Source organism: Muntiacus reevesi, chromosome 3 (assembly GCF_963930625.1).
Source record: "Muntiacus reevesi chromosome 3, mMunRee1.1, whole genome shotgun sequence".
Classification (NCBI taxonomy): Eukaryota; Metazoa; Chordata; class Mammalia; order Artiodactyla; family Cervidae; genus Muntiacus; species Muntiacus reevesi.
The window spans coordinates 189,110,430-189,123,024 of NC_089251.1; the positions used below are offsets into that span (position 1 = coordinate 189,110,430).

The 12,595-nt window shown below is 40.8% G+C and overlaps 1 protein-coding gene and 1 non-coding gene across 2 annotated transcripts in view; both read left to right on the plus strand.

The window, feature by feature from the left end:
* EPB41L2 (erythrocyte membrane protein band 4.1 like 2) overlaps positions 1-12,595 on the plus strand; it is a 66,993-nt gene that overhangs the window by 30,699 nt on the left and 23,699 nt on the right. The window contains exons 9-13 of the mRNA XM_065928967.1: positions 420-521; positions 6,805-6,858; positions 7,066-7,626; positions 9,474-9,596; positions 11,378-11,476. Of these exons, the coding sequence (XP_065785039.1) occupies positions 420-521; positions 6,805-6,858; positions 7,066-7,626; positions 9,474-9,596; positions 11,378-11,476 (939 nt within the window). The remainder of the gene's footprint in view (positions 1-419; positions 522-6,804; positions 6,859-7,065; positions 7,627-9,473; positions 9,597-11,377; positions 11,477-12,595) is intronic.
* Positions 3,099-3,170, plus strand: TRNAC-GCA (transfer RNA cysteine (anticodon GCA)). Its single transcript has one exon. It is a non-coding gene; the product is annotated as a tRNA-Cys (tRNA).

Below are 12,595 nucleotides of genomic sequence, written 5' to 3' on the forward strand. Positions count from 1 at the left end.
ATGCTTTTTTATTCACCTTTATCTTAAAAAGCAAAGCTGTTATTTGCTTTAAACTTCTGTGTGACAGTGGAAGGGACAAATCTCTTTAAAGCAGATGAGCAAAAGAAAAATCGCTAAACCGCAAAGATTTTTGACACTATTAAGATTTAAAACACCATAGCAGCGTCTTCTGAAGTTGCATACTACTTTTAAGTTCTTATTTTCAGCTTTTCTGAAGATATTAATGTCCATATTCCAGAATCAACCCTGGAGTGTTGTGTTTTCTGGGGAGACTGATGGTGTGCTGAGATTGGGTCCCCTTTATGTGCTGCTTCGTCTGGCTTGTTCCGCTGACCCACACAGTCGTTTTCTGTTTGTGTTGCTGTAGGTGTAATGTGTTTGTCTTATTTGTTGATTATGTCTATTGTTTAAAACAATAGAGCAAAGGAGACCATCTTTTCAAGGACATTTTATCCATGAAGGAGAAGCCTCAGATGGTGGCAGCGCGGACAGTTGAAGAAAAGCCCCAGGAGGCAGACAAGGTGTTCACCTCGCATCCTTGGTCTACTCTTGCTTTTCTCCTCTTTTGTTTGATTTCTGTCCGCAGCCATGAGATACGTCTTTTCCCTTGTGTCAACCTGAATTTTTAAAAGTAATTTTTGAGTGCTTGAAAAGATAACTCCATGGGATTATTAGATGAGAATCACCATATTGCAGAAGGACTTGATTTAAAACTCCACAATTTGAAATGCAGACATCGTAAGTGATTTAGGTGATAAGTGACCCCTCATTTTAATGGATATGGCTGGCAGTTGGAAAACCATGATTTCACGTGACAGTGCACTGTTTGCACAACGCTCACTGCGGTGGTGTTAAAATAACAAACTACGTGTGATCCAGATTACTGTTTTACTGATTACATTTGGAATCCTTTTGAATTTTTATTTTTAAGATTTTAAAAAATTTTTTAAGTGAAGGAAAATTGCTTTACAGAATTTTGTGGTTTTCTGTTATAGATCGACAAGAATCAGTCATAGGTACACGCACTTTTAATGGGACAAAAGATTTTGGTGCACACAAGCAGCCCCTCAGATCTCTCTGCTCCTGCATATATGAAGTATCTGGCATTTCTAGGAAAGTTAGTTTTCTGTTGCTTTTCTGTTCTTATTCCTCTGTTTCTACTGAGTTTGTTTAGCCAGCTGACCAACCTGCTGTTTGCTGGGACTGGCATGCCTAGAGTCTAGTGTGGGAGAGAGCAGACATGCACATTAGTGACTGGAAATTTGGGGGTATAAAAAAGTATTAAGGAGATGACATACTTACTATGCATTATAGAAGGATTGAGAAGGCTTGAGAAGAGAGAACATTTGAGTTGAGGCCTTAATGATGGAAAGAAGGTGGACATGTGATGTTTCTTTCGTGTGTAAGGAAGAGCAAATGCAACGGCCCCAAGGCAGGGATTTCTTTAAAGGACTGAAAGACCAAATGACAAGGTCTTAGAAGAGTCACAGAGGTCAGACCCCATCTTGGCAGGATCTTTAAGATCATAGTAACAATTTGGAGTTGTTATAGGAGTGAGTGAGGGGAAGCCATTGGAGAGCTTTAAGCTGAGTAGTGATATAATCCCACGTGTCCAACGAAAATCCCTCTGGTGCTGAATGAGGGATGGATTATAGGGGATGTGAGTGAGAGCACAGATTGGAATAAAGAGAAAGTGTTTCCCTCCCACCTCGTCTGATTTTGTTAATCAGTAAAGAGTATTACTCATCAGAACGTACACTGGGGTGGTAGAGGAGACAGAATAAGTGGAAGATGAAGCTTTGGACTAAAAGGATTTGAGGTCTAGGTGAGATGAAATGTTTTTGCAACACTGCAGATGTGAAAGATAACATCATAAAGTTAAACCAAGTAGCATCTATATACTTGAAAGGTTAGTTTGAAATCCAAGGCAAATCAGACTCTGTATCAAATGATGATTTCAATATCATATGCTTTGAAATATTATATAGTTTTGAAAATTTATCCTCCTGAGAAATGAGTCAGATGACATCATTTGATCAATTTAAAGTGATGTCCTTACAGTAGGAAACTTTGGGATTTTCGTGAAGATGTTTAAAATGATCATGTTTTCTGGATGTCATCATTTAGGAGTGTACAATATAAACCGTGTACAGTGAAAACTATCCATTCATTATTGTAGAAGTTAACATTAAGATGATGTCATGTGAAATTTAAATCTGGAATTCACCCACTCTTAAACTCCTAAATGGTTTATCTACAATTGAAGTTATTGCTTTTTTCTTATTCTTCTCTTCTGTAGCACATGCTAGAAAATATGTACTTATTTGACACATGTATGGGTTGTTGTAACTTTGATCATCCATTCACCCAATAAACATTTTTGACCACTTACAATGTACTTCCTCTCCCACTACTCAAATAACACATCACTACTATATTAGTTGAAAGTTAAGTAAGTCTACTGGAGTATTTTGACTTTTAGCAGAGTATCTTTTAAATTGCTATCTTTCTTCCAACTTCATTTTGCTACTTAATTTTTCAGAGTTTCTTGATTTTCTTTAAATTGCAGTCCTTAATAAAATGCAAAATAAAAATTATACATAGGTATAATTTCTCCAGAATCCCAGATGTCTATAATAATGGGTTTTATAGATTAAAAAAAATAATTGTTTCTTGTTTAGAAATCAATATATCAAGCTTTCAAAATGACTTCAGTGTATTATGAATGATTTTGAGAGTAGGGCAGAAAATTTGAAATCAAATTATTTGGTCTTTAATAGGCAAATTAGGGCTTCCTTGGTGGCTCAGATGGTAAAGAATCTGCCTACAATGCAGTTAGACCCAGGTTCAATCCCTGGGTCAGGAAGATCCCCTGGAGAAGGGAATGACAGCCCATTCCGGTCTTCTTGCCTGAAGAATTCCATGGACAGAGGAGTCTGGTGGGCTGCAGTCCATGGGGTTACAAAGAGTGGACATGACTGAGCGATGAGCATACATACATATAGGCTAATTATGATGATTAAATAATATTAATTTTTTGTATAAATATATTCTCATATGTTGTGAGAATTATGACATACTTAAACTTGTATAGGGCTTCCCTGGTGGCTCAGATGGTAAAGCGCCTGCCTGCAATGCGGGAGACCCAGGTTCGATCCCTGGGTCGGGAAGATCCCCTGGAGAAGGAAATGGTAACCCACTCCAGTATTCTTGCCTGGAAAATCCCATGGATGGGGAAGCCTGGCAGGCTATCCAATCCATGGGGTTGCAAAAAGTCAGAAATTACTGAGTGTCTTCACACTCTTTCTTTCTTTGAGCTTGTATAAAGTTTCTCTCGAGAGTCTAGTAGAGATTGCACAGACTGTAGTTTTAAGGTACTTTTGGAGATATTTTATTGACTACTTCGATGCATAGTACTTATTTAAATTCCCCAGTGATCTCTTACCTAGTAGGACACCATCTCCCCCTACCTGACCCTAGGGATGATGTAATTACGGAGACTCTTAATTCAGCTGAAATTGTCCAGAAGCTTTTTTCTCTCCTGACTATTGTTAAGTGCTTACGCACCTTGCTCTCCTCATCTCTGAAGCAACTTAGCTTGCTTCGCATCTCCTTGTAGCTACCACTCATCTCATTGTAGCTACCCCGGTTAGGGCACTGTCCCACGAGGCACCCCAGAATGCCTTTCATTCATTCATTTGTCTGTGATCTCTGAGCTGTGCGGTTGGTTAGGACATATTATTGCACACATCTAACGTGAGAGGGAGCTACACGATCATTCCTTACCGTTGGTATTCTAGGTATAATATCTGAGATAGTCCCCAGCTTCTCTGTTGTACCCTCAGGCAGATTAGGGACCATCATTTAAGGGCTAGAAGGGCGAAGATTAAATTCACCGTAGTAGCTTTTCAGGGACAGATGATTTTCACATTGCTTAGCGTTTACCCTCTGAAGTTTGTCTTCCTGCTTAGAATTTTTTCCTTTACCCTTTTCTTACTGAAAGAAAAAGAGACACCATTTCTTCATCTCATGGCATATCTAGCATATCTGAGGGAGCTTCAGGGGGTTACTTTCACAGTGCTTGTTGTATGGACAAGGTGGTGTAGGGAAGGGGGGGAGCATAGGAGCTGAAACAGTTAAGCCCACACGCAGAATGTGCCGTGGACCTCAGAGTGACCACGGAATTGGCAAGGCCCAGAGTGCCTAGTTAAGAGCATTGGAGGCAGAGGGTTAGGGACATCCAAGGTCTAACACTGAAATAAGTGTAGCAAGTGGAGGGGCCGGGAGGAGGCTGCTGAATGCAGAGAGGCCCATGCCGAGAGCTCCTCAACATTATACGAAGTAGCGTTTGATGGGCAGGTGGGTCAGTCATACTCAGCTTGTGATAAAGCTTCAGTGAGAAACCGGAGAGTTTAGTGCATTTCTGAAGATTAGAGCTATCAACAACCCTCAAACAGGGTGGAAGGCCAGCATTCCGGCAAATGGCCACAGATGCCTGCCGCAGCATCGTTAGAATCCTCGCCTCTCTTTCAGTGTATGCTGGTCTGTGATTCTTTCTTGCGTAACCGCTTTCTTTCAATAGGTCACCGCTGTCTGTTCTGACTTATTGCTAATTCTTTGCTCTTCCTTTTCTGACCTCTCCAGAGCCTAGAAGAGGAGATAACATCCATTTTGTTTAGTGAAGAGGGCTTTTCTGATAGCATGAAAGCCTCCTTCAGCTCAGCCACCACTCGGACAGCAGAGGGCACTGTTGTGAACTCTAATGCACCTGAAAAGCTTTCCTCGCCCTTCTCACGGTTGCCTGAGGTGCATTTTGCTTTGTTTCCCATTTTTTAAAAGTCACATTTAAGAGTGATTTTTATTTTTTGAATATTAAGGAACCCTTTCCTCCAGTGCTTTCATTGGTGAAATTAACTCTTCCTGGGAGAAACATTCAAGAAATAATGAGTGAATTTGAACATGAGGAAAAGACACTGATTGGATGTTTCTCTTGCTTTCTATTCTCCCCTCTCCAGTCTGCCTAAATTGAGAAAATCATTTAAACCAGTCACAAAGGTACAGAGTCTGGGGTGTTATGTGGAGGGAAACCTTCAACTACGTAGAAGCTAAAGCATTTTTTGCAGAAGTTTTCAAAGCCAAAGCGTCTTTTAGACGTCTTCAGCTGGCTTGTTATTTTAAGAATTCTGCTCATAGAGGAAAACTGAAGCGCCTGCCAGAGTCAATTTAAATTATCTGGGGAATGACCCCTAAGGGATTCCCTGAATTTGGGCAGAATCCATCTGGCCATTTGAGGTTCAGTAATAAAAGTAGTAATAATGAAATATCTCCTTTAGAAATGTTCTGATCACTGGATATCTTTATTTATAAAGAAGTTTGTAAGGAGTTACAGTTGAATGTTGCCTAATTAGCAAAGTCAGTTTAGAGGTTTCCAGTTTAATGTGCGAAACCTCAGTTTTCAATAAAACTGGAAAGATGGCTCTCTTGTTCTGTCGGTGACATGATTTACATGGTATAATGTTGAGCATTGAAAATGTTCGCTTACCTACCATACATTTAAGAATAACAGTGCAGGTCAAAGATGGTCTGTGAGTATATGTTGATAGGTGTCCTTCCGGGACCTTTTGCTCATGGATTTCCATGTTGCTGGAGCAGATGAACATGAGCTTGCGTTATTTACTGTAGGAAGCAGCTCCAGTCCAGTTAGTGTCTTGGCAGCTTCACAGTGCGGGTTGTTTCTGCCCAGAGGATTCAGAGGTGCAGCGCTCTTCATTCAGCATCGAGATACCTTCCTAAATAAGTAGGGCTGCTGTCTTTAGCTGAATTTTTTAAGTCAGAGCACACGGCATTAGTGCTACTGGAATGCCAAAAACTTGGCTAGGAATTATTTGCATCAGTATAAATTAGCCTTTTCAAAATATAAGGAAAATTTTAATCTTTAAAAACAGATTCCTTTTTAAGAAAGTTTCTACCCTGATTATCAATACTGTAGTATAGTAAGTGATATTACTAATGTATTTGGTCTTCAAGCATTTATTTGAACATTTAGGTGCTGTACTTAGCTAGAGTAAATTTACTCCCCCAAAGTAGATATCTGCAGGGGGGCATCAATGAGCATCTCAAATAATAAACTTGGTTCATTTCAGTTTTCAAATGGAGGAGCTAAATTCTAAGCGAAAACACTTGGAGCCATCACTGACATCCACCCTACTGTTATAATACCCCTTTTTGCTAATTGATAACACAGTTTGGGATGCTAATAACCATCTCTGAAATGGCAACACTTTTGTGTTAATAACTATCCGAGACCAACTATAATTTTGCCAACTAAAACTGATTTTTAAATAAGCCAGCTAACTATAAAAATATCATCTTATTGATAATTCATTTAGGAATCATGTTCAGACCATGCAGTGTTTTTTTTTTTCTCCTTAAGTCTGATTAAAATCAATCTGTCAATAGATTTTTAAAAGTCTTAATATATAAACTTTAAAATAATGAGTAAACTTTGGTATAATTCCGTTCCCCACCCCCTCCCCCACACCTTTTCAACAAGAAGGAGCTTATAGATCTAAGTATAAGAAAAGCATTTCATTTCTTTGGGAGGATGCTGGCTAGTCTTGTGTTTTTGTTTCCTTCCCTAAGCTTCTTGCATTTGTCTGGATTGTCCTTCACGTGACCTTGAGCAAAAGGTTTTTATAGCTGTTGATTCTTGCTGCTCTGCTTTGCAGTGTCAGATGTTTGTTTTGGTGGGTGTCGAGGTAAACCTTTATTGATTTGTGTCCTCGGTTGCTTTTTGTTCCGCAGAAACGCGCTCCTGAGTCCGAAGGGCCTTGCGCCGGAGCCACTGATGCTGTTAAGGTTCTCCCTTTTACCATGTTAACACCATTGCCCGACGTTTCCAATCCTGCTCACGTTTCCCCCCGCTTCCCTTTCAGTCCGCCATCATCATCATCATCTTTGCTTTTCTCCATGACATGAAACCTGCCATCGGTTAATTTGGGTTGCCGTCGTTTTGATTTATTCATCTATTTTTGTTTCCCCTCATCCATTTTTGTTTCTGTGCAGAGTTCACTTGAGACTCTGAATGTAGTGGAGGAGAAGAAGCAGGCAGAGGTTGGGAAAGACGAAAGAGTAATCCCCGAAGAAATGAACGGTAAAGAGCTGTCCCCTGGGCGTGGTCCTGGGGAGATGCGGAAGGTGGAGCCAGGGCTGCAGAAAGACTCCACCTCCCTGTCTTCTGAGAGCAGCGGCGGCAGCGAGAGCGAGGAGGAGGAGGACGTGGGGGAGTACCGGCCCCACCAGCGGGTGCCTGAGAGCACCATCAGGGAGGAGGAGGACGCGGAAGAGGTGGAGGAGGCCCCCGGCCAAGCCGCCAAGGTAGTGGACAGGGAGCGCCCCGTGCCGGCAGCCAGCCCGGGCCCGCGCGCGGGGGCCGGCCTCGGCCCGGCGGAGACGGGGGCCCAGGAGAAGGTAGTGGCCCCCCAGCTCCCTGCCGGGAAGAGTGCAGACCCAGGCGCTGCTGAGCAAGACGCCAGCGAAGAAGCGGAGGCCGAGCCCCAGAAGGTTAATGGAGAGGCGGCTCATGTTGACACTGATGTTTTGCCAGAGATTATTTGTTGTTCAGAGGTAAATGGGAGCTCAACGCTAGAGCCGTTCTTCAGGTGGAGAACACCTGCCTCTCCTCTTCTCCTGTCCTCCCCGTTCTCCTTCAGCTTTTCCGACAAGATGCTGAATTTGATCTCTCCGGGGAGGAAGGGGGATGGCCCTGCTCTGTCGATTTTTCCACCCTCTGGGGTCACAGTTTCTGGCATCTTAACTGCAACTGGATCTCCTGAAAGAGTAAACTTTCCGACAAAAGCCACTTCATTTTTTTTTTTTTTTTCCCTTCTCATTTCACACTGAAATTTTTCTTTGCATGTTTTCAGATTTTTTTCAAGGCTTATCTTTAAGTTGCACTGCCTCCTCATACTAAATGCCTGAATTCTGTTCATTAGGAAGTTGTGTGTGTATTGTTCAAAAATGGTCAGTGTGAGTGTTGCTGGTGTCACCACTGGGTTTGACCTTCTGGCTCATTCTCTCTTCAGTATAAGATTTTCAGGAATGGCAGCAGGCTCCTGTTACCGTGGGGCTCAGAATTCAGCATCTAGCAATGATGAAAACGTTATTTCTTGAATACCCCTGGCATTTCAGGTTTTAGATTCCAGGGATTGTACAGTCTGGTCAAGGGACTTAGCTTTCCCTCTGGGCAGTGAGAAGCTAAGCAAAGGATACCCTTCTCTTTGCATTCTGTCCTCTAGTCAATTCTGGATTATTTGCAAGTTTGGTTATATGTTTTGTGACTCGTCTCGATCAAGCATGAGTCTTTCCCTTTTTCTCTTCAAGAAACAGAACTTTCCACACTTCCCTGAGATGTCTTGGTCATTTAGGTGCAGGGTCTCTGATTTGGGAGTTAAAGTTATGCTGAGGAAAGATTTACTTCTATGTGAATGTTCCTTGATTCTAAAGTTAAATGCCAAAAGTAGAGGGTTTTCCATATTTGCTCTCGTTCATGGGGTGGAAAATCTTGAACTGACTTTGTCTTGAAATAATTAACTGGATTTATGTTACTTTTAAATTTCTGATTTCACTTCAGCAGATGACATTTTGAAAGTCTTTGAATGCTTTGAACTATTGCTTTCTGCAGAGATTTCCTCTTTAAATTATTACACTTGGGAATTTTCTCTCAAGGAAAGCACTGTAGTGTTTTGGTAGCAGTATAGTCTGTATTAAGCGTACATGCTTGGCAGACTCCAATGTTAACAGCCTGTGACCCTCTGTTTGGATGTTTTAAATAGTTCAGAGCATTAATGCATCAATGGTGGAGTAACTCTATAGATATATCACATTTTAACTTATGTAATACAGAAGAAACACTGTAAGATTTAGGTTACTATAACTGAAAACAATGCTGCTTGAAAATATTCTTTCTGAAAATGGGATCTCCGTATCAGCGGGGCAGCAAGGACTTTTTGGCCTACCGACCAGGTATGCCAATTAAAGACCATGAGCCTTCACACAGACCATGTGGTTCTTTAAACTGTAATAAAAATGGAGGCAGGTCACTTCTCATCATTAATTCTGTTTTGTTTTCTTTTCAATTTGATCACTACTTCCTTAAAACTAAAGTTTCTATATCACTGTATGCCAGGCTTAACACGTAAGTAATTTGGGACCGTCGTAATTTGAAACCACCTACAATTTCAGGAGCCATTATGCTAGCTTATGCTTCATATATATATCTATACACATATATGTGATTTTGAAGGAAAGTGTTTTTCTTTTGTGTCTTTCTTATTATTTCCTTTTGCTCTTTTCATTTGCGTATGAGTGTGTGTTTGGATATATTTCAGTTATTTTTGAAGGCTCCATTAAACACATTTATTTATTTATTTTATTACCTCTAGAATTTATGTTTCCCTTCCTTTTCACTTCAGCCACCAGTGGTAAAAACAGAGATGGTAACAATTTCTGATGCTTCACAAAGGACAGAAATCTCCACCAAGGAAGTCCCTATTGTCCAAACTGAGACCAAAACCATCACTTATGAGTCTCCACAGGTACAGAAGCTCTAGACTTGGACGGTTTGAGTTCTTTTTTACTTAGCTTGTTTCTGTTTCCATTCTGTCTTCTCCTAGTTTACGTTTCTGACTTTGACATAGCTTTTTAATTTTCATTTTGTAACTGTACTTTGGCCATATAACGTGCCGCAATTGAATTGCTGACCCAGTAATTATGGGGGAAGCGTATATGTGATTTTTTAGAACAGACTGTACCAATGTTGTTCTTATTATTTTTATAAACCATTTCTGGCTTGATATATCCAGGAATGTTTATGTATACTTGGGGAACAGATCATCTTACAAGGTTTATTGAATCTGATGTAATTTGTGGATTCATAGAATTAGGCTTTTATCCCTGGCACCATCCCACCCCTGACTCCATGAAGACAGAGCCAATCAACTCACTTTTGTTTGTATATTCACATACACATCTGTGCTTCTCCTCACAGTTGATTATTTTCTGAAAACATGTCGCCATTCTTACGTAAATATGATAATACTATGCGTCTAAATAATTATCACATTCGTGTGTTTGATTTTTGGTATTCACACATTGATTCTGTAAAGATTTGAAGTTAAGAATTAAGATATTTAACCTTAAGAGTAACAAAATGGGGGAAATAGTCATCATTTGGAAATGGAACTGTTTAGAAACCTAGACAACTCTTTTCTCAACTGAGAAATTTAGTGTTCTAGAAGGTACCATGGTGGAGGATTGCAGATTATTGTTCTCTCAAAATGTGTTTTTCAAGCTGTAATGCATTTATGTGTGAAACAGTCTTTAAATTTTTTTTTTAAGATATGCTCTCTGTAAATGTGCATAGATCCCCCATAAGCACAACTAGGTTTCTTATGAATGGGTGTGGTGGGAGAGCGTGTACTCGTGTTTCTATTGTGGTAAGTGCCCTTGTAAAGAAATACAGGAGCATGACCTGAGTTCGAAAGATTTCCTCCTAACTGATAGTAAGAAAGACTCTGAATCTTCCAGTTATTTCCTGTGTCAGTGTCAGGAAACTGGAGACAAATATATTTGGTGGTCTTAGCATAAAAAAAAAACTGTAGGCCGTTAATGTGCTGCATTATTTCCCCTAGTAAACTCTAGAACTTTCTAGTATCAAAACAAAGAAGTTAAACCGTATAGACATATGTCTAGATATAAGATTTGTGTGTGAGAGATATATGCACACACACATCTAGAGAGAGCGCCTGCCAGGTTTGCATGCGTGCCATATGCATGGTAGCTGTGTATATGCACAGACTATCACGGAACAGTGTCATTTAAGAAACAAATCTAGAGGTAAGCAATTAACCAAATCACTTAAGTGTAGTCTCTCCTAGTCAGACTCTGTTGCTTAGTAATAAGAGAAAACACTTATTTTTACCCACCTGTGCTTAAGAAACCAACAAACCCAGTACTTCTGGTCACTGTGGCAACTTCTCTGCTTGGTTCTCTGGTTTCTTCTTCTAGATTCTGCAAGTGGCCCTCAGTCAGATTTTCTCACGACTTCCCGGCGGGTCTCAGTCCCATCTTCTACTCCCATTCTTCCATTTTTCTCTCTCTGCTCAGCACGTGCACTTAATCCTTGCCTTTACTCTTTAGATGGCTAGCCAATCTACGATCAGTAAATCACCGTTACAGACATGCAGGGGATTGGCAGCTAGCATCTTCTGCCAACTGCATAGGTCTTAAAGGATGCATGTTTGACGGGGAGGGGTCTTCTCTGACAATAGGATGGAAGTTAAGCATTACTTTGTATTTTCCCCCTAAATCTCCAAAGATTGATGGCGGGGCGCGTGGTGACTCGGGCACGTTACTGACTGCACAGACCATCACGTCTGACTCCGTGTCGACAACAACAACCACACACATCACCAAGGTAAAGCAGTCCAGGGGAATGTACATTGCCAGCAAAATCTTCTCTGAATTGTTTCTTTGTTCCTATTCACACTGCAAATTTTTACACACAGTGCCCTGGAATAAATATGCATAGATTTAAAGTATGCAAGACTTTGGGCTCCACTGACCTTTGTATTTAAACCAAACTGCAAATTTGTAAAGTACAAGGGGTAAAAATGTGTTCAAAATAGCTATACCTGAGAGAGCTATAAGAGCAGAGGGAACTTAATAAAATAGAAGCATAGGTTTGGTAAGTACCAGTTAGCTCTCCTGACTGAAGCAAATGAGTGGAGACCACCACTGGAAATTTTCACTGACTTATTCAAATAATGTAAATTTCCCCCATTGATTTAAGGTTCTAGTATGTGGATTTGGGGCATTTTTTCCAAATCATTCTCTTAAGTGTTTAACATCTGATGACCAGTGATTGTTAAAATGTGGTCTCTGCACTGGCAGTAACAGTCTCATCCAGGGGCTTGCTAGCGGTGTGAATACTGTGGCCCCGGTCCAGATATTCTGAAACCCCAGGAGTGTTTAGGAAGCCCTCTAGGTGATTCCAGTGTATGCTGTGGTCATCACATTTCTAACCCAGCATTATTTTCCTGTAATGCCTGCTGCTTCTATTAGAAACTGAAGGTCCCAAATGTATCCCTTTTGCCCTCCTCACTCAGTATTTCAACAACAAAAAAAACATTGTAAATTAAAAAAGTCCCAAAATGCATGATGGTATTGGTGTTCATTTTAAAGTGTATCTAGTTATTAAAACCTAACAATCTCTATGGTCAGCCCTGTGTCTTATACTTAGGTGTAATCACCCATGACTGTGTGAATTTATCAGTGCTGTAGAGGTTGGGTCTGTGCTTTCTCAGGACTGTGGTATTTACTCATGGTTTAGAGTGTCAGAGCATATGATCTCTCAGCCTCTGTCATGCCCGAGGCTCTGTCATCTTGCTGCAAGCCAGTGACTCTGGCAGCTCTCAGAAGCTCCTGCTCCCGGGTCCCCTCCAGCCTTTGTTCAGCCACGTTCTGTGTTCATGTCACAACCACATGCAGAATCAAATCAAACATTTGATGGAAATCTATCACCCTCACCCATCTT